The 22,718-nt window shown below is 39.9% G+C and overlaps 3 protein-coding genes across 5 annotated transcripts; 2 read left to right on the top strand and 1 right to left on the bottom strand.

Annotated features, from left to right (window-relative positions):
• Positions 1-50: 50 nt before the first annotated feature.
• On the top strand, positions 51-2,780 carry LOC100652209 (cysteine desulfurase, mitochondrial). Of its 2 annotated transcripts, none has more exons than XM_012315318.3 (10): positions 51-621; positions 709-776; positions 837-953; positions 1,037-1,174; positions 1,242-1,447; positions 1,516-1,637; positions 1,705-1,862; positions 1,943-2,214; positions 2,279-2,368; positions 2,589-2,780. In XM_012315318.3, the coding sequence occupies exons 1-10, from the start codon at positions 516-518 to the stop codon at positions 2,650-2,652; spliced, it is 1,341 nt and encodes a 446-aa protein (XP_012170708.1). In that variant the 5' UTR covers positions 51-515; the 3' UTR covers positions 2,653-2,780. The 2 variants fall into 2 exon arrangements, with proteins under 2 accessions (XP_012170708.1, XP_012170707.1); XM_012315317.3 differs by having other exon boundaries at positions 56-621; positions 697-776.
• Positions 2,379-5,043, bottom strand: LOC100652325 (ras-related protein rab-6.2). 2 transcript variants are annotated; one of them, XM_012315320.3, is made up of 4 exons: positions 4,975-5,043; positions 3,726-3,934; positions 3,296-3,540; positions 2,379-3,214 (listed from the first exon to the last, which is right to left on the bottom strand). In XM_012315320.3, exons 2-4 carry the CDS (start codon positions 3,903-3,905, stop codon positions 3,016-3,018), a joined length of 624 nt encoding a protein of 207 aa, XP_012170710.1. In that variant the 5' UTR covers positions 3,906-3,934; positions 4,975-5,043; the 3' UTR covers positions 2,379-3,015. The 2 variants fall into 2 exon arrangements, with proteins under 2 accessions (XP_012170710.1, XP_003400087.1); XM_003400039.4 differs by lacking the exon at positions 4,975-5,043 and having other exon boundaries at positions 3,726-4,073.
• On the top strand, positions 4,677-7,038 carry LOC100642417 (COP9 signalosome complex subunit 8). Its single transcript, XM_003400041.4, has 4 exons — positions 4,677-4,882; positions 4,997-5,067; positions 5,939-6,117; positions 6,345-7,038. Exons 1-4 carry the CDS (start codon positions 4,826-4,828, stop codon positions 6,599-6,601), a joined length of 564 nt encoding a protein of 187 aa, XP_003400089.1. The 5' UTR covers positions 4,677-4,825; the 3' UTR covers positions 6,602-7,038.
• Positions 7,039-22,718: the final 15,680 nt, after the last annotated feature.

Here is a 22,718-nt window from a genome sequence, read left to right as displayed (position 1 = left end):
TAAAAGATATTAATATACAAGTTATGTGATACGTGCAAAGAATAATTATGCTCTCCACCAATGAGAAACGATCACAAAAAATTATAAATCACTGTGAAAAATCATTCTGATTGGGAATGAACATAATCGATTCACTTGTGATTTATAAGTAACAGTTCACACCATTTCTAAATATGCAGAGAGGAAACCTCTCTAGTATATGTATACATACCGAGAACAATGTTACACCATTTTATGCATTAGTTGCGTAGCGTAGGTGTTCGTACACATAAGTCAGTAACTAATAAATTACAGATTTGTCAGAAAAAGTTATTAAGTACATTGTATTTGCAATTAACAGTTACAATTTATATATGTATGTACATTTACAAAAATACTCTAAATGTAACTAGATCGATTAGATGTAATTTGGAAGCAAAACTATTCAGTAATACAGTTAGGTTATCTGTGATTAGAACATGTGTTATGAAAATAAAAGATAGTTGACATAAACTTGTGTTTTTATAAGAATTAATATGTTCCGGCCGGCAAGGAGCTTGTTATACTCTTTAAGTCGTATCAAAGAATGCCGCGCAGTGCATGTTAATAGTCAAAATTTATCAGAAATTACAGAATATGAATGTAAGGAAAATTGAATTTTGTGCTATTTTAATATTTCGTTAATTCTTGTATGTGAATATTATGATTGAATTGTAGCTGTTATCTCAGATGAGTACAAAAGAGGACCTTCAGAAGGCAGGGCACTTTATCTAGATGCTCAAGCAACTACACCATTGGTAAATATGATGTGATGAATTACAATATAATTCTTGATATTTGAATCAATTACTAACTAGGATCCACGAGTATTGGATAAGATGATGCCTTTTCTTACGACATATTATGGAAATCCACATTCCAGAACTCACATGTATGGATGGGAAACAGAAACTGCTGTTGAACTTGCTCGTAAAGTTAATATCATATATAACACAATGGTTTTTTTTAAAGAGCTATAATGTGACAAAATACTAATCAAATATTTCATTCCAAACAGCAAATAGCAAACTTAATAAATGCAGATAACAAAGAAATTATATTTACATCTGGTGCCACAGAATGTAATAATATAGCTGTTAAAGGTGTTGCAAGGTTCTACAAAGAAAGAAAGAATCATATTGTGACAACTCAGATAGTATGTTAATTATATTGAATTATTAATTATTGTGCATTTATTATTATATATAACTTTGTCAATGTAGGAACACAAATGTGTATTAGATTCCTGTAGAGCTTTGCAAGCAGAGGGATTTGAAGTAACTTATATTCCAGTAAATGCAAATGGTCTTATTGATCTTAATCAATTAGAAGATGCAATAAGGCCAACTACTTCTTTAGTTTCTATTATGATGGTAAATAATGAAATTGGTGTGCGACAACCAATTGAAGAAATTGGTGCTATTTGTAGGTAAGAAAAGATATTATTAACTAATACCAAAAAAAATTTTGAATTCAATGATGCTATCGATTTTACAGAAAGAAGAAAGTGTTCTTTCACACAGATGCAGCCCAAGCAATTGGCAAAATTCCAATTGATGTTAATGCTATGAATATTGATTTGATGTCTATTAGTGGTCACAAAATATATGGTCCCAAAGGTACATCAAGATAAACTTTTATTATATATCTTGTATTGAATATAATTATTGTGAATGAAATTTTAAGGAGTTGGAGCATTATATGTGAGGAGGAGACCAAGGGTACGTGTAGAAGCAATCCAAAGTGGTGGTGGACAAGAAAGAGGTATGAGAAGTGGTACTGTTCCAGCACCTTTAGCAGTAGGCCTAGGGGCAGCTTGTGATTTGGCACAAACAGAAATGGAGGTAATTTCAATTATAAACTATATATCTGTATACATGTATATATATACTAATATTGAACTAAATTTATTCTTTTTTACTAGTATGATCACAAATATATCACAATGCTTTCAAACCGGTTGATTGATAGAATAATGTCAAATTTACCACATGTTATACATAATGGAGATCCAGTAGCTTGGTATCCTGGATGTGTAAATTTGTCTTTTGCATATGTAGAAGGAGAATCTCTATTAATGGCTCTAAAAAATGTTGCTTTGAGCAGTGGTTCTGCTTGCACTAGCGCAAGTTTGGAACCTAGTTATGTTTTAAGAGCAATTGGAACATCAGAAGATCTAGCACATTCTAGTATCAGGTAAATTAATATGTTTATGATATCGTAATGCCATAATTATCCTAATATTTATTTATCTATATAGATTCGGTATTGGTCGCTTTACAACTATCGAAGAAATTGATTTTACTGCAGAAAATACGATTCGACACGTTAAAAGACTTCGAGAAATGAGGTACATCTTATTTAATTATAATATATTTATTTAATATAAAAGCACGGATGGATTACTTTATTGATATAACTTTGGCGGCGAATACGAAAAGCGGGATGCCATAATAGAATGGAGGGAATAAATTTATTACTGGACGTTTCTCATAATTAAGAACATATAGCCTTAAATATTAGTTGTTATATATACTTAATAATACATATTTGAATTACTTATTTTGTAGTCCATTATGGGAGATGGTCGAAGAAGGAATTGATTTGAAAACTATTAAATGGACTCAGCATTAGTGATACTTTGTTACACAGCTTCAACTATGTGGATTTAATGTACAATGTTGACTGTGAGTCATATACATAGATTAAGTCTAATTAAGTAAAATATCTTTCAATATCTAATAAATGTTTATTTAAAATTCTTTGCTTTCATGACTTCTTTAAAATTTAACTTCGATTGTATATAAATTCTTCTAATACTTCCCTTACTCCTCCCATTTTTTATTTTAGGATGCTTTCCCTTATAGAAAAGCTTGGCATTGTCATTATTTGATATAAAAAAGTAATTTTACTCTTCACACTTTATTACCATGTATTGAGTTATCCTAGTTATAAAAAATGTTGCTTCAGGATCATACACTTGCTAATATTTATTATTTAGCACAAACATGATGGATCAGCAGCTTCATCAATATACGAAATTTTAAATCTGTCTTTGTCCATTTCATGCAGTTCCATGCGTGATCTGTTAGCTTCCACTAGATGCTGTGCTATATCTTCAAACATTTCATGTATGCCTTCTCCAGTCTTACATGATGTCTTATATATACCAGAAATTAAATTGTGACATTGTTCGCTGTAACAAATAATACATTGTTTTCTTCAAATATGTATATGTATGTACATTGCATAACACTTAGGTTGTCATTAAACTCACCAAAATTGTTCCATTTCTGCATCTGTAACTTGTGGAGCTGTGCTTTCTAAATCACTTTTATTCCCACACAGAAATATTTTTGCATTTTCAGCATATGTGACAATATCAAGCAAATGTTGAGATAAAAGATGGAAAGATGTTGAATTATCTAATGCAAAAACTAGTATAGCAGCTTCTGCAAATTTATAATAGCTTGATGTTACTGATGCAACTCTTTCCATTCCACCTGTATCCCATAATTGCAACTGGAATATAAAATAGAATTAAATGTATAATATAAATGTGAATAGCAGCATATCATATATGTAAAATAAATTTTCTAGGTACGTATATGATTTATTTATAAAAATATATATACGAGGAAAAGTGAAATTGTTCAGAATATATATAGATATACATATATATATATATATATATATAAACATGTTACTCGTATTCGTCTGTCTTCAACAACATATTCTTTATCGATATTATCGAGACCCAATGTCGACTTGCGATCGCTGCTCGTTACAAAAGTATTGTTCGCAAAACGTCTAAATATAGAAGTCTTTCCAACACCGTATTCCCCGCACAGAATAACCTTCTGTTCGGTTACTTTAACAGTAGCCATTTTAGGCTTATGTCACTTCGCCGGTCGTACTGAAATACAAAAACTGCAGCATCAGTAATAACAAATTATTATGTTTGGTATTTATAACATTTTATGCAATGGTCATTTGGCTGTATACAGTATACAGCCACTAACACGAGCACAATGACAGTCGTGACTATAGAAATATTATACCCGTAACGGACCATAAGATACAGCTACATAAGTATCATAAAATACCTATTCACATCGATACGGTGTAAAACAAATTCCGAATAGTTCGTAGTTTTGTAATAAAATTCAACAATGTACTTCTAATGTAGATTAAATTAAATATGAATTTAAGTAAAATTTAAAAATTCATCTCATTAAATGCTTTCTAATCTTGCAGCAACAGATAATATTATTTGAAATTTGTACAAGTGCTATGCAAACAATATTGTAACATATAATCATAATTACTAATGAAAGACATGATTTACTTTTATGATGACGTTTTATATCGATATTTTTATTTCAAAACAATGCAATTATTCGAGAATTTTTAATGATAAGTTCTATTGGTAGTTTTTAGACAAGATTCGAAACTAGTTATACATACTATTTAAATACGTTTTATAGCTTTAAACTTCATTACATAATTCTAAAATTAAAATGATCTATATAAATTGAATTATCTAAATAGATGATATAAAAAATGTATTTGGGTTTAAATAGAAATTAATTTTAAATTAGAAGTTACATAATATAATTTGAAAAGTTGACTTGTCGAGTACTGCCATCTATATTGGAGTAATACAGGAATTGCCAATATAACCTGTATTTAGTCTTCGGATGTTTAGATTTCTTGTTTGACGTTGATTATTTCAATGTTGCCGCGTACTTTTAATGCAATTGTTTCAGTATCGTTTTTTTCTCTGTGGAAATAACGAAATTTCATCATGGTGCTAAGTGAAGTGGATAAATTTCTCCAGGAATTAGAGAAAGCTGAATTGGAGGTAAATATATTTCTTGAGCAGCGTTCAAACATAGGTTATGCCGACTACTGCTCCGTTTTTCAGAAATATTAGTAAATTCTTTATATACTTACTTATTGCATATCATTTTCGCAGGCGCCTGGTGGAGTTGCATCACCACAAACTTATGCTCAATTATTAGCCGTATATCTTTATCAAAATGATCTGTGAGTACTACATGACTTTTGTTACTTTGCTTCTTTTATTTTTTAAATATCGCTCAAAAATAAGATAATTTATTTTATCTAAGAATATCATATATCTCATGATCCAAATTTGCAACATGTTGTACTTATACGTTTGTGTAATAAAATTATTGTTTGTATATATCGTGCTGACGCCATCTGCAAATTCGTATTCATGCTTGCGAAATACAAACTTTTTTTAAATATATGATTTCCTTGAACGATAATTAAAATAAAAATTTGTTACTTATTTATTTGTGTATAGGTATATATATTTGCATTTCCTTGTAGATATATGATTAATGACATACGTTTATATATATTGCTAATTTTTGGTTTGTTGAACACATTACTTAACCTACAATTATGTTCCAATTTTTTTATATATTACGCTTATATTTTATTAGAAAACATCTCGTGTAAATGAATAATCGGTTTTATGATTTATGAGTTTGTTGATCGCATGACGCATTTTTTTATCATGCGTAAAAAATCATGGAAGAATAATTACATATTTATTATTGTAGCTTATTAATTTATGACACAATATTTATCCCATTTTATTATATGTATGTTGTTTGTTAACCGTATACATAACTTTATGAATGAACCTATTTTTTGCAATAAATAATTCTTTAGAGTATAATGTTTTTATGTTTCAATGGTTCATAATATTTATCCTTTAGAGGAATATCGTCATATTTCTTTACTTTAGAGTTTGTAACAAACACTTCGCTTCTTACTCGGCTTTTTATTATTAACAATACTTCAACGCCACAAATTCGTTCCTTATAAGACCTGCACGAGTGAGATTTCGATCTGTCTTTATTTGATCGAAAAATCACCGTCGCAGATGCAACGCCAAATACTTATGGAAGCGGATACCAGCGGACTTGAAAAGCGGAAACGGAGAACTTGGCCAGATATGGGTGGTAGGACAACGTATGTGGCAGAGAGATTGGCCTGCAGTACACGTGGCCCTTAATGCAGAGTGGAGTGAGGATGTTTCTGACATTATGGCTGCTTTAAAAGGTATATGTCGTAGAATAAACGAGAAAAAATAACCAAATAACCATTCCAATCAATTGAAGTTTTTTTTCTCCATGTATCTATTTGAAAATGATTATTTTCTCAAAGAAAATTTTTTCTAGTTTTTATTTAATTTTTTCAAAGAATCTTGATGTATCAGAATCTTAATCTTACAGAAAAAAATGTCTCGACGCTTGAATCGAGATATCAATCCTAGATCGGTTTTTCAGATAATGTTCGAGAAAGAGCAATTATCTTAATATCCAAGGCTTATTCGTCATTGGGTTTAACCGTGTTCGCATCAATGACGGGCTTAACGTTGGAAGAAGCGCGTCGGGTTGCCATCGAAAGAGGTTGGACCGTAGATGGGACGATGGTGCAGCCTTGCAAGATTCAAAAAGAGGAGAGTAACCTCGCCCATGAGGTGTGTCTGACCGAGGATCAGCTGTACAAACTCACTCAATTCGTGTCTTTCTTGGAGAACTAGACGGGCAGCGAGTTATCAATGACGATGCTCACGCAACATGAAGACACGAACATCGACAGTACTTTAAACTTAGTTTTACCTCGTAATCGTATTATATAAAGGAGGAAGTGCTTCAAAGGAGGCACCTGTGTCCTTTCCCTAAGTATATATCTCGGTCTACCTACGCGTTCTATTCAGTCGGAAGACTCATTCGATGAAGCTCGCTGTAAGCATGGAGTCAACAACTCGATTAATCAATAACTGGCTGCTGTGTGCGAGGAAACTGGCATTTTCTAGAAGAAGCACTTTTTACAGAAGAGAAGATTCACGGACCGCATCACGGGTTTTAGCTTAATATATATACATACGTTCTAATCAACCAGTGTTCATTTAGAATTAAAACATCTGGAACGAATTATTCTGTTGTATAAAATAATAATCACAGATGTGATCAATTATGTTCTGATATAACGTCCGATGTGTAAAATGTCGCTTGCCTCTGCCATTCAATGATTTTCATTAACCATTTCGCTCCTTTCAGGTTCATTCTTCCCTACAAGATTTATTTATTCTTTAAGTAATAATATTTTTATTTCCTCATTTTTTTCTAATAAGTTAATTTCTTTATTAGTATCTTCAGAAGAGGACTGGACTATCTACTGATTTTTTAAATGCAAGTTGAATTACGTAACTAATACAAGATCTTAGAGCAATAAAGTCATGTTAGCTAGGGGAAAGGGTGATCTCGAAACGAGTGGCTTCGATCGCGCGTGAAAGCAAGCGGGTGTATCGTGCTCGGTGAGGTCGGTTGAAAAATCCGCGCGAGGAGATTCTGCCGCGGGCATTGCGTCACGCAAATCGAATCCTTACGGGTCGCGGACAGATAGGTATGCCCGGTTGGCTCGTAGCTCGTGGCCCCCGAGTAATTCTCTATGAAATCGATTCTGACCGTCCCGTATTGTAAACGCTGAATATGCACAATCGTATGGCGATTGCGTAACTTCAGATATTCTCAAAGAAATCGTTTCCACTAGTCAGCAGGTAGTCGGAGTGTGCACCCACCGTCATTGGTATCGGTTGTTCTTTTTTGGCTCCGCTATACTCTAGAAAGTTGTTGCACCGGTATCACCAATCCTACACGATACGCGAGTTTCATATTTTACATGGTATACGGCTGTTGCGCGTAAATTTCCGTAGAAATCGGCACGATACTCGAAAGCGTGTTATCTAGTTGTTTTTATTCAATCCCTTTTCTTTCCTCTGTATACAATCGATCTGTGTTTTCAAAAGCGTTGTACAGCAAGTAGCATCAGATTCACCGTGAAGTACTCTTTTTTTTGTCGAAATGTTTTTGATACATTATCGACGGGTAAATACATGTTTAAAAAATTCATTATTGCTGAATCGTGGGAAGAAACGAAAAGAAAAACCTCCAACGTATCTGAAAGGCGTTCCCACGCGTTCGTACACATCAAAGCCTATCCTAGCTGTTGTTTATACTCACGAACGTGTACGATCGGTATAATAATCGGTATTGAAAAAAGCGTTCGGTCAGCGGGGGGTTGCAAAATGGTTAGAATGTAGTTTAGGACGAGGATGACGATGCCGACTCTATGCTACGTATAAGAGATTCGTTGCCACGGCATATTCTGTTCACTGTGCCTTTGAATAATGCAGATTCATCGTCGTTCGAACGAGCGATGATTGCATCGCGATATAGCGCCGTTTCTTCTTTGTTTTTTATCCTCCCTCTTTCACTACCTCATCGTTGCTTCGATAGACAACGTGTGACTATCCGTCGAGGGTGAAGCAGTCTTTCGAATATCACTTTGAAGTTAGAAGAAACTTGTGAATAAATAGCATTACTTTAACAAGTTAGGATAAACAACATAGATGTTGGAAGAAATGATAAACGGTAACGATAAACTTAAACGGTGCAAAGGAAGCATTCATATTAAAACGTGCAAATAACCAAGTCGTCCAGTTTTTTCTCGCCTTCTCATCGAATTAACTTTAGTCTCTTTTCTCCCTTGTTGAATCTTACTTTTGGAGTATAAATTGGCTGCTGAATATCGTATTTAAACATTCAGGAATGTTTTACGACAGATGAAAGTCTGATTAGAAAGAAAATTAACCGGATTCAAATGATCAGACGTTACTCCTTGAGTACCTGCACGATTTCTAGAAGCTTGTACGCTCGGTACCAACAAGTATTACTAAAGACGAGTACTAGTTTGCAACATAAAACGCGAAGGTGAGAGGCAAGAGGGAAGACCCGGGTTACCAGTTACCTTACCTGACCTCCCCTCGTAAGAGTACGCGCCGGTGACTCGCGTCTTCTTTCCCGAGAGTGTAGCTGTGCCGCGGCCTGTTGCGGTGACCTTTGCACGTCGCGGAAAACGCCGATGCTCCGTGAGCAGCAAGCGAGTGGCACGAATCGAACGCGACTAGTCGATTTCGAAAGTCTCATCGCGGCGGAAGAGCCGTCGGGGTGAGAGGACGAGAACGAAGAGGATGATGATAATGATGAAGAACAACTAGAAGGCCGATGAAGAACATTCCCTTCGTTTAACTATCGACGTTCTTCGTTAGGTCACTGATAGACGTGTTCAAATGGAGAAGCAAGAGGGTGTTGCGACACCTGTCGTCCCCTTGTTTCCCGGGTACAAGGTCGTTGGAAAGCGTGTTTATACAGACCGAGATAGTTTAAATCATAAAAAACTTTCTCTTTATACTGAATTGATAAGGGAGGCGAAATGTTTCTGGAAACTTTTCCATTCGTTAATAGTTCATGAGAGGTAAACTTAATTTGTCGATTACAAAGCTTGGACATCTGTGGTAGGGTCTAATCCAATTATCTAATAGGGTGTATAGTGACTATCGAATTAAAGAGTAAAATAAATGTATCCTATAGAAGGGTTGAAACTTCCGTCGTGATGTAATTTGTTTGTTTAAGCGATCTGAAAAAATGTGTATAATCATATCAGATATACACTTTTACTATCCCCAGATATTACATTCCCGTGGTGAAGCGAAACAAGGTATACGCTACGATGACAATGTTCCATCGCTCTCGATCATCTAGCCTGGTTCCTAGGTTGCGTAATACGGTAATCCACCTAGTTGGAGCTTGCATCTGAACCATAATCCAGTGAATTCTCCTTTGTTATTCGTACTCCGATTCCACCTTTCCCTTATTGGTTGACTTTCTTTCTCTTCCTCCGTGCTTAATCTCATTAATTTGTCATTCTCGACTATGTACTTATGAGAAAAAACAGGTCTATCTGTTATCGAACCGAAAATCACTTGAATTGTCTGGAACAATAAACTCGACGGGCCACTCTCTGCGGGGGTTGTACCGTTAAGAGTACCACAACGTGTCTCTGGTCCGAGCAGAAGGAGAGAATAGCTAAGAAAAGAGAGGGAAAAGGCACAATTGAATGTTGGCGGATCCGTGGGCGGGACGCAGTTCGATTGTTTCTTTATCGCGATCATCCTCGCTCCTTCTTCTACGGCGGGGCAATGGCAATCTCACCACCAATCCGTGCAATCATTCGTGTACTCGGTAGATTTCTATATCGTAGCCTGTATCATTGTCCTTGTTGCGTCGCGCGACGCGTTGGTTCGCGCCGCGTTCTCGGTGGGTGCGCTCAGAATGCACCTTCTCCGCGGCATTCCACGCGGAAAGAAAACCGATCGTTACCTTTGCACAATTGCATCTTGCGGAACGTAACGGTGATCGGTCGGGGGATCATCGATTCGTCTCGATCAAGACACCCCCGCAGAATCTTCGAACGAAGAGTTTAACCAGCTGCTTAGTCGTGGCATTTCCAACGAGATACCAAGTCCGTGCTCGGGTTCGTGAGAAACGAATTTTGGGGAGCGTCCGACCAACCTGAATCCTAATGGAATTTAGAAGAACAATAACGTAGACGAATGATAGCTCCGCGCGCAAACCGTGGCCGTTTGTATCGCGCGTAGACTTTCAGTTCTAGATCCATTGTCTGGGAATGTCCGATCGAAGTATTCCCAACCTGAAATCTAATACGCAACAATGCTTTCCCGTGGCCCGCACTCGTTGGCCCCGGCCACCCCTTATATTGTATATACTTCGCTAGATTACGGTCGATCAACGATAATCGAATTACCCGTGCCTACAAAATATTCTAAATAAGGAGTATCACGCGGTTTTAGAAACGGATAACAGGCCGAGTTATGTAACGGGAATGAAGGAGGAAAAGAGAAACCGATCCGCAGCACGACTGAATTTAGCCTGCATTAGGAATTCATGACTACCGAAGAGAAATTGGCGTGACGCGGCACCGTGACAAATACGCGGCTAAAGTTCTGGCACCCCGATTGACACGATAACCCTCTTTGTATTTGCAACAATGTCTAGTCGTGACTGGCTAGATTAAAAGCGAGAATCTTTGCTATCCTATTACTGAAACATCTTTAACTCCTTCATGTATTTTTTCGAAACCCCACAACACCATCGTCTTCATCATTTTGACTTTTACAGGCTAGTAACACGAGCCTACGGTTCGAAAAAGCAAGAGAAACAAATAATATGAATTTCGTTAATTTCAACTTGGACTTTAGACTGGTGGAACTGGAGACGTCTAGACACTTGCGGCTCGAGTCAGGTAGAACTCGTTCTGCCGGCTGGTCCAGCTATCAGTTCAAATCATTTTTGATGTTCGTATTACTTGTAGCGTTCAACAGCTCGCTTCCGTTTAAATATTCAAATCCACCAATTATCGTGACAGGTATACACCACGGCAATCGAAGTGCCACATCATCAAGAGAGAGGTAACTGAGAGGAACTTGTGATTAGAAATGACTTCGAAAGTGTCTTCTTCTGCTTGGCAAGTGGTTTAACGTTTCGTGGAAAGTGAAGGGGATCGTGTTGAAGTTGTTTAGAAATGTAACGAAGCTTTTCCAAGGGATACGATGTTCGAAGCTGATAACTCCCTTCCGTGGTTGCATCGGTGGCACGCCACAAGGCGGCTGCATAGCGCAGCGTGCGCGCATGGCGGGCGCAGACTTCTGGGATTTCGTAAGCGCGGCACTCTCGCTACTCCGGAGATAAAGAGAAATACCTGAGAAGGTGCAGGTGAGGTAAGGCGCAATGAGGCGGCGAGGGGGAGAGGAGGAGGAGGATAGCTTCTCGCTGGCGACCTAACACAAGAGTTGCAGAAAGAGAAGTGAGAGGGGAGAGGAATCGGCGAGAAGAAAGACAGAGGAGACCGTTCAACAGGAGAGAAGGCAGAGAACGGAATATGGGATCACCTAAGGTTAGGGTTCGCGATGCTGCGCCCACGTACCTATTGTCTCTAACTTTCGTGCGCTGCGGGAAAAAGGACGCGAGTTGCCTACGGTGTATACCGAGCCGCGCCACGTGTATCGTCGACCCCTTCTAGCCATGGGATGCTCCGATATTCTGTTTCCTTGAGAGACAGAGAAAGATGCGTCTATGGTACACGTGAAACGAACGTTAATCCGCTTTGAATCTTTTTTAACTTAATTAATTTAAACTAGATTTTTTAACTTAAATTCTATTTGATTAATTAAATTCTCGGGGGAAAATTGGATGCTTGTAAAATGACGACAGATTCGTGTTCGTTTCTTGATAAAACAGCAAATGATTGAATTAATTATACGTCGACCGTGAGAGGTCCAAACGTGTATTTTTATGACCGAAACCGTTGAATAACTACTACTGATTATAATATTCTAATATCATTAACGAAATCACGACTCGTTTTGACAAACTCTTATTCCCTTAGAAGATTTGCCACAAATGTGTTATCCAGTTTGCAAATGATCGGTTAAGTGGTAATTTTCTATTTATCAGAAGTGATGTCCTTCAATGAAAGTCGACAGGTGTATAGTGTAGATAATGTTATACGGATGGATTAAGATAACGCATATTACATCAGTCGTTAAACGAGAATAGTATCTATGATTATGTATATTTCGGGTTGACGATCTCATGCTATTCTAATCGGTGACCTATCGGTAAATCAGTTGCACTTCTTTTTCTCGTAGCCGATGCACATGAGTACGCTCTACATCGGTTCGTTAGAGGGAAGATTTTTAATCGTGACTCGTTGCTATTGGACGAAATATTGAGCCGGTTTTAATTCGGTTAGCTTGTGACGTCATTACCAATACAATTGTCATCGCGCGTGCCAAATTCGTCGCCGTTACCAACGAGAGGATCTGATTAAATGGTCAATGGTTAGTCGTCTTAGAGTAACTTCTTCATTTAATTATCGTCAACGCGAATGCTATCGTTTTTTTTTTACATTGCGCGCCATTTTCAAGACAAAAAGCATGAAGAAAAGCCAGTCGATTGTAAATAATAAAACAAATATAAATCAAACTTATCCGTGCTTTTTAAACGTTTGCCACATAACGTAACGAAACTTATATTTTTATTTACGTTTGTTAAATTTCGTGGAAAGGTGGTCGGTAAATGTATAAATTCATAATTGCTATATAGTGCACCGAATAAAGTGATCGGCACTGTAAGTTAATACAGTATTCGTTACGGTACAAAATTTATCTTTCTAATCACTTTTCCGATTTTTCGAACTTAATTAATACGATTAGGCGACATCATCTGGCAGTTAGAAGTTTTAGGTTTGCAAATTGCATACGAATGTTTTGTATAATTGAAGTCTTTAGCAGAATTGTTTGCCTTAACGAAGAATAACTTGAAAGTATCGAACGTTTTATTTGTATATGCTTGCTTTATTAACATTCTAGTTTTCTTTTAAGGAAATGATATTAAAAAATAATAAGACTCGAAGTTAAAGACCGTAAATTGTTAACTGTTGCCAATTTTTGGTATTTCTTAGTACAAATCACAATAGAGATTATAAATGAATAGACCGCTAGGAAAACTGGTGACTCTCTAGGTCTGTTGTGCCGGGTGGCGGCCACCAACGTTGCGCACGATTCTGCTCGATGGTTCCCACCTACCGTAGCCGCGCGATCGTCCGCTTTAAATGTATCACAGTTCTTTAACAATCGTTCCGAACCAACGTGTTTGTAATTAGACACGATATTCGTGTCAAACGCGAGCTCGAAAGACTTTCACGAAAGGCAAAACGTCGACCGTATGGTTTTGTAACTCGTGGCGATCATCCACTTTGATCAAAGTTGTACAGATTTTTACGTTCAGTCAACAAGTGTTCGAGTCTATTCTTCAGATACGGTCCGTTTTCTTTGCTCTTTCACATCACAAAGTTATATGAGAACGTTAGAAATTCCTTAGATTAGCGTTTATGCATTGCACGTTGGAACTGTGGTCAGTGTCATTACCGTTTCTCACGCGTAGGTGTATCTTCTCAGTTTCTTTCTCCTCCGTCGATTATCGATGATCAATTTCACGGCTGACCACAGTACGCCTATCATCGGTATACTTGCGTAAATTTAAAGGGTTAGAGACTTGGAAACTCCCATCGATGACGCTATTCTGAGAACCGTTAAGTGGTGAATGCTTACACATTGTTCGCCGGTGCTTCGATCCGCCCTCCGTTGTTGCGCTTGATTCTTTAAACGATCTTATTGTTCGGTTTCGCTCGCGTGTTACTTTTCATCGGAGAAAATAAATAGGCATGTACCATGCTGTTGCATCACGGGCAGATATTCCAACAAAAGTTTTTAGGGAGCGCAACGTTGGTTACATTAAGGTTTCGTAATCGAATCCTAAGTGCTAATCGAAAATGGAAAATAATTAGATCTTCCATTACTATGTTACAAATAAGATATTCTCTTGAGAAAGGAAATATAATACTGTTAGGTCTTACTGTTATCCAGGCACGATATGAAACCTATTACTCCTGACTGAGGATTATTGATCAGTGATGATAAAGCAATGACGAGTTGTGTAGAGCTATTCGTTGTGATATACGTCATAACGTATAATTCACAAGTAAATAGTTAATAACATTTGATGTGCTTTAGTACTCTTGAATCAATAACAAAATGAGGGTCAATTTCCAGCTTGTTTACATTCTCAGTATGTTTGCTTATTTACATTCCCCGTACCTATGTTTGTTTACCTTTTAGTTTCCTCCTACTCATTCACCAATGACGTTAATTTCGATTCTTTTCTTTCGTCCCCATTTAAAGCGGCGTTTCCGGGTGTTCTCGTGCATCGCATCTGAAATCGCGGATTCGCATCGTGACTGGGCTCGCGGTTTGACTCCGCTCTTATCTGAAATCTAATCGGTTAATTAAGCTTTTAACGGGATGGGCATCGCGCGGTTGAAACCAAGGACGTCGTTAAGTCGCGAAAGCAGCAAATTCTTCTTAATCTAGATAAAATTATTTCTCTCTCTTCACGAACTTTTATAATCCTTTGCTAGCGGGATAAATTATCTTTTCACGTCGCACTGAAATTATGAAGTTAAAGGAGTTTCATTTCTTCCTTACATCCTTGTAACACCAAACGAAAGATATTTTTCCTTTCAATCATAAAGTAAATTTTCCCTGGATGCAGGCCGATCCTGTACTCGCTTCACCCTCGATATCCCTGCCCCTCTCTCTAATCGTTTACGCAGTAATCGTTTGTGTCCCACTTAAGTTGGATAGCGTGGGATAGGCCCTTGGGAGATGATAATTACACGTCGCGCTGCGGGTCGACCTACGGGCATGCCGGCACGACCGTATCGTACCGTACGTTACGGCCGTGCACTCTCACCGGTACTCTCTGTCCTCGCCTCTCTTTTTCCTTTCCACACTGGCTGTCCTGTTCTGGTCCTGGGAGCCACGGCTGGTCGGCTTAGAGGCGTTCGACACCGTGCGGTACTCTCTGTACTATCATCGCCGGCCGTTCGTGTCCTCGCCATGAGTAGTACCGGTAAGTACCGGGGTCGAGCGCGCGCGCTGCACCGGTACGACCTCCGTATCGCACTATCGCTGAGCCCTCGCGCGAGTAACGTCGCGATTAGCGCACATAATCGACCAGCCGCAGCGTGTCGATCTTCCCTCCTCTCTAGGAAAGTCCCTCGAATGTTTACAAAAGTTTCTTCATCCTCTCTTTTTTCTCGCTAGTTACGTCATTTCGCTGGAAAATTCGAGTCGAGAGTCCTCATTTCCCACGATGTAATTTTTCTAAGAATTTCTTCGTGTGTTTCTTCGGTGTGGCAATCGATGTTTCTTTAATCCCCTTCGGGCCTCTACCTATGTATATATAATTGATCGCGTGATCAACACAGTCGACGAGAGGAGTTTCGGCGCGATTTTGAGCGGTCAGGATTGACAACGACGCCGGCGTCGTCGTCGTCGCACGGCATCGGTGAATTGGCTATAATATGATAATAGCACGAGGCACTCCCCACGGCGGGTCCTGTCTATATACGTTCGCCTTCGTCTTCGAAGTGAAAGGCGGGCGAGTCGCAGCGAGCACGCTAGTTTATGCCGCGCTAAGCCTATGTCTATGCCTATGCCTGAGCTATGCCTGAGCTATGCCGGCATGGCACAGTTGCCGCAAGGTCCCCGTCGCCCCTCATCGGGTCAGAGGTCGGCTCACCCACTCCCCTCCTGGCCCTTCACCTCCTGTCCTCCATCCTCTCGCCTCTCAGCTCTCTCAGCTCTTACTCTCCTCACGCTGATCTCTCGTTGTCTTTTCACTCCTCTGCCTCGCCGTCTCGCTTCGTCTCCGTTTCTCTCCGTTCCCTCTGTCTCTGTTATTTTTTCCATCTCCGCCGTGGTGTCTGTCTCTGTTCCACCCGATCGAGATGTAGCTGTCGCGTTGGTTCGTTCGTTATTGTAAAAGAACGGGCCAACAGGATCTAGCCTCGCGGACAGATGCGCGATAGGGTCACTGGAGGTGTGCGAGGATCCATTTCTCAGTCGTCGAGATCGGCACGCACTCGTAGTGCAATCTTTCGCGAATTATTATGAATCGTCGATATTACGACCACGTTTCGTTCATCTGCTTTAGGTAGTTGATCGAGTGGTGAATAGGTTCTCTTTTCTTCGTGAAAAGATCTTAGAAAAATCCGATCACGCGGTTACATAGAGAATAGGGCATGGGAAACGTGTTGGTGGACATGCAAGCGCGTCTCTGGCATTCCACTAGCTTACACGTTCTTGTAAGCAACGTATACATATCTAGTCTTCTCGGGGATGCACCCTCGTACACGTGTTCCGCGGTTGGATACCTTGTATGGATGATAACGCATCCTTTCGCCACTAGAAACATTGCGAGAGTCTCGTAGCCAGGAACACACGAGCCATCGGAAAAGTTAATAAACCTCTAACGTATTTTCTCTTTACACGTTAACTCGTTGGATTGCGTAGAACCAAATGGATGTGTTTCTCTATTATGCAATGTGTGTAGCGTTTAACAACAGGCTCCTTTTGACTTACATTAAAATCGCAATTTATTTTAACTTAATTGGTTGGTTACAGCTTTATTGTAGACTACATCCATTCTCAGTCGTCCCACGTTAATCTCAACGGACAGTTCCGCAACATAAGCAACCGAAAAAATATTCTTCTGGATCCAGCGACGTTCACGCAGACGGATGCTAGGATCTATAGATCAAGGAGAAGAGACGGCGGCGGCTGGATAAGATAGATGGCGTCGGTCGGAGTAAAAGCGCGTTATAACTGCAGGGAATAAATATTGGAGTAGGTACACGGGCGGTATTACCATACAATACGCATACCGCGTAGAGTGATTTCGCGGGCCACGCAAGGGTGCGACGCTCGATGTTGTTGCTCCTAGAGCCGTTTCTGCACACGCTCGGTCTCGTGCTGTATACAGAGCTCTCTCCTTCTCCGTTTAGTCGCCATTAATCACCGCGATCTTCCACCCAGTCCCACGCAAGCAGACTCGCGAACACGATATCGAAATACCGGGGAATAGGTCTAACCCTAGAACCGAACTTACCACGAAACGCGAGCCTGTATTCCGTTTAGCTCCTACACACTATGGGAATTCTTCTTCGAATGGAAATTACTAATGCATCCTCAATTAGATCATCCTATAGGCACGAAGACTCGTTTCGTGGAAGCGTCTGGAGAAATTTCTATAAATCGCTTATGTTTTCTAGTTCTCTTTCACGATTTTAATATTTCATCGTAACGATATTTCGTTTGGCAGTTTGATAAATATACTAAGGTTGGTGTTATTAATAATATTTTTTTCAAGGTAGTCGTGTACAAATGTTTGATCAGGCCTCCACGATTTCGGTCGATCTTGTTGCTGGCGCGTCCTTTTCTTCGACGCCCGAAGCGATCGTCCTCTCTCTTTCGTTTCTGTGCAGGTGACAGGTGAAACGACCTATACGTGCAGGACAGCGAGGTCGTGTACCATTCGCCGAGGATACCTAATTCCGGAGAAAATAAGAGAATCGAGGACTCGCGATGGGAACGCTTTAGAAGCATAGGAGAAACCCGAGTGCCTTCAGTGTCTGTCGGGGATACGAGCAACGCTTTTAACGGTCAACGGTGGTAAAACAACCCGGAAAAGAAAGAATATCGTGTTAACGACATGCCTACGATGAGAAAAATATGATTTATCGAACGACACGCGGACTTTATGTTCGTCCAGTTGTTCTGTGATATAGAAAAGCGTTAAAATCATGATATAGTACTCTGTTGTGCTGGTCTATCGACTCTATCTGATATCTTGTGTGCCCTGTTAGAGAATGTGTCGGGTGGACTACGGTAAAGTGTGATTTCGCCTTTTTCTTTATGCTATCGACATTACGTCGATCCCATGTTTTTCTATCAATACTGATACACAAGATCACGTGGTTAGATAGCACGATTATTACTAGTCTAGTCCATATTTCACGATATTTTTCGTTTAGTCGATATTAGTATAAATCAATTATTATCAATCACATGCCTACTAAGTTTCGCTACTGTCAATTGGCGCACGAGGTATGTTGAAAGCGACTGTCGGTCCTTTTAGCATTGCTCACTGATCATGAACGAAGGACAGACTTTTTAGTCCAACGATCGTAGACTGTAAACAGTGATTTCACGATATCTCTGGTCGGACAGATGTACATACCATATAACGGTGGCCATGTAAAACACGCGAAGATTAACATAATCAATGAATCGAACGTCTATGAATTTCCTGTTCGTCCCATTAGATACTAATCCAGCCGGTTAAAGATTATCTTCCGCCGTAATTAGAGAGGCGAAAGTGGTAGGTACGTGCGTCCTCGTAAATGCATAATTACCGCTTGTCTCTGCGTCGGCAGGATCAGAAGTCGTCGGGCAAGGAGGGAATCTCTTACGATTACTTAATGTAAGTAATTGGCAAGAGCAGTAGGCAATATTACTTAACGTAAGTAAATCCAGCTGAGGAGATACTTTGCGACATGGAACATTTGAAACGTTGTTATATACATACGTTAAATCGATAAACGTTGACACGATCGTTGCGAAATCGCGCGACGCGTATAGACTACAGGACTTCGTGCAGCACATCGAATATTGCGTGTGCTAACAGTTTGAAGGAGATTTGCGAGGTTTCATTCTTCGTTGGTCCGGTTGAAAGAAGAGTATCGATAATTTGATAAGCAGCCAGTCTCTTTTTGGATCAATGGACCAATTATGTATTTCAAACCTAAGCGAATTCGAGAATTGGAAGAAAGCTTGCGAATCGCATGAACTTGTAACTTTCTGCCATACAATTCGTCAAAGGATTCGCAATGCACGATTGTCAGAAATGCATGCAAGAGTAAAGTTATACGAATCAAATGAAAAATGCAGGACAATTATGGATTTGTGCTGGCAGCTAGATAAACATTCAGAGACAATGACAAACCGCGTGTGCAGGAGTCACAACGTGGATAACAGGAAGCAGATACGGAATCTAAAAAAATGTACAGCCCGTTAACTATTCCTGACCAAGGCCAAGCAAAGTTGTTAACGACATTGTAGGCTCGGCTGAACGTTGCTTGCAGCGTCGGTTCAGCATTAGTCATCCGTCAAACACGATGAAACCCGTATTACGTGGATCCGCGAGTCACCATCCTGGAGATCGCATCTTGTCTTTTCCTTCGACTTCTGCCATGTCCCTCTCTATCGTCTGTACGATAAACCTATATATCTGCGATTTCACGCAACCGTTTCAACCGGCATTCTACTATTTTCCCCCGTAGTGGTAGCGACCGATCGCAAATCCTTTTGTTCTCCGCCAGATGATCGAACGTAGGGGCGATAGTCTCGAGAGAGGATCGTAAATCAGCGAAATTACACAGTGGCGTAACGGAAACTTAAAACCGTGCTGCTTTGGTCAAAACTCACACAGAGAGACCGAGCTTCAACGTCGTACGATTTAGCTACAAGAACATAAGTCTCTTCAGATCGTGATTTAAGATTTCTTGCTTCGAGTAGAGAAATTTCTTGTGAACTCTGGAGGCTGCTCTTGAACACCGATTTTTTATCCCAAGTCTTGCCCAAAGCAACGCAGTTCGAGTTAATTAAAGCGGAGTAGGAAACGTTCAGGAGCAGAAGGGTCCGCCCACATACAGAAATCGCTGTCCCATCTTACATAACGAGAAACTTGTATTACATAAACGATAAGCGAGTAATTTGGGCTCCGACTCTGTTCCACGGAAGATGATATCCGTTCAGCGAAGTTGCATTTCGCAACTACGGTACCAGGAACTAGAAACATATAGCATTCGAGCTACAAAGACAGTCAGTTGTTTCCTTCCTCATTCGACTTCCAGACTGGCGAAATTGGATCGGTAATAACGGTATCCACGAGGCAACGATAAATTCCCCATCCCTCGGCGTTGGATTTTTTCCTACCAACCGGTAGTTTCTCCAGGAGCTCTCGGACCGTTGACCCATCTAAACATGTAGCAATGTCGTTTCGAATCGTATCGTCCTGCGACGTAGTACTGTCCAACCGGGCAGTAAACAATCCTGGTACAAGCACAGGAGGATCCCTGACGACTTGGCGGAGAGTCGGCGAGGTGTTGTAGTCGGTCGGTGCAGGAAAGCATGCAAAAGACGACACCGAAAAACTATGAGAGAAAGTACCTGTGTGTCTTCGAAGGCTGAAGGGGGACGACCTTCCCGCGGTTCTCTAGCATCGTGTCCAACTGCGTCTTTCTCTTTCCTCCTCCCCCTCCTTTCTAGCTTCACGATTCCTTCCTTTCTCTCCCTCCTTTCCTCCCTTTTTCATTGCTCTCCTCGCCTTTAACCGTTGCTCGGCCTAAGCAATCGTTGTATATGCCTAGCCGCGAACGTTCACATGTATAGAACTCAAACACAACAATCATGGAGGCAAAATCATGGCAAAAGATAACGAGCAGACTCGTTAACGACTTTGTGCAGATCAAGACGAGACGAGGCTATTCGTTTCAACTCGTATATCGGCTCTCCCACAGTGGCTATTCCATTTCCATCTTCCTTCCGTGGTGGATCAACGCGGAAAAGGGTGGTGGAGATCCAAGCGGAGGTACAACCCATAAACGACCCCGCGTGTGACCTCACGACTTGCCGTCGATTCTCTCTATATGGCGTTATAATCGTGACCGCGCTGCCGCCAGATCGGGAAGCTACCGTATTCGATAGAAAATCGTCGATACGTCCGACGTTAACCGCTCGTGAATGTCGATGAAGCCGCTCGAGATTGTGCATTGGGATGCGTTATGGGTTAAAAGCATGGGGTCGGTTGAGCGCGATGTCGGCCAGCGGACCGCGCATAGTGCCAGTAATGAACAATCGATGTCGCGATTTCAATCGGATATTTGTCTTCGCGGATTGGCGAACCATAGCGTAGGCGGTTTGTTTTAAGGATGGTTTCTCTTTTCGGTTTCACCGAGCAGCGGATCGGCTCGAACGTAAATTTATCAGGAAGACGTACACCATTAGAGGCATTCCTCGTGTTTAGAAATTCGCAATTGATTTAAACCATCATTAAGAATATCCTAAGAAAGTTTGATAACTATTAGTCAAAGATAATTGAAGCACGTTAATTTAATAATGTGTTAAAAATTTAATGTGTTAAAAAGTGGAAGCACTCGATTAATATCGACAAAATGAAATACAGATTCGCCTGAGTTTACAAGAAACAGAAGCTACTTTGATTTTATGGGCTACTGTCTTGAGTCCCTTCAAACGTTAATGTGAACTTTGGTCTCTAAATAATACTTTAATCGACAGATAGAAGTGTACTTCATGTTTTCTAAATATGTTGTCTACGTTAAAAGGTATTTCATATTTCGAGTACCAATCAATTCGATACATGGTCTTTTTTATTTCACACTTAAAATATTTAGTTGCCAATTTTGACTGTAGTTGCTTTCAATCGGTTAGTCGAAGCTCATCCAAGGATGGTCTTGGTCTTCGACGCTCTCTCATTAGCATAGCAACGCGGAAACGCAACGTCACGCGGTGGATATACGCACGAAACTCAGGATCGCGCGCTTGTGACTCCTCCGACGATTCCGCGTGCATGTACGTCCTTTTGTCCGTGTGTTTGCAGCTTCGAATCGATCATCGGTGACAATACCGTAAGCAAATTGTAGAAACGTGCCGCAACAATGCGAATAACAGTTGTCTCCGCGCGTCTCGAAGATGTCAGGCGCATCTCAAATTCCCGCGAAGAAAGTACCGCCTTCCCTGCAAGCCTAGACTTCTCTGGTATTCAAAATAGTGCTCTAGGAGGAAAATACCAATCAACCAAAGACAAACATCTTATTTTCCAGTTAACACCTCGGTATTCCAAGCTTTCAAGCTTATCGGTTTCTTTATAGGCAAGCACGAATACATCTAAATCGAGATGTCCTAGATTTTTATATATTGTGGCTTATTCATTATTGATTATTCATTCTGTATGCCACAGAATTCATCCATTTTTCTTAAAAAATGTCTATGCGATGAATGCGATATGCGATCAATGATATCTTTCTCCAATATAATTCGTGACCCACATTTTTGGCAATTTTTTGAAACGAATAAAAAAAGGAAGGAGGAAGGGGTATCGTGCTTACTTGGCAATTAAATCATCCTCTAAAAAGTCATTCCAAGGCGGCAGTGTCGGGCACCTGGAAGAGGGTAATGGGAGAGGACAGAAAACTGTTGGTAGGAAAAAAGGAAGAGAGACACGAACAGATGGTCGCATAAAGAAGGAGAG

This window comes from Bombus terrestris, chromosome 13 (assembly GCF_910591885.1).
Source record: "Bombus terrestris chromosome 13, iyBomTerr1.2, whole genome shotgun sequence".
NCBI lineage: Eukaryota > Metazoa > Arthropoda > Insecta > Hymenoptera > Apidae > Bombus > Bombus terrestris.
This window is presented reverse-complemented; position numbering and strand designations above follow the sequence as displayed.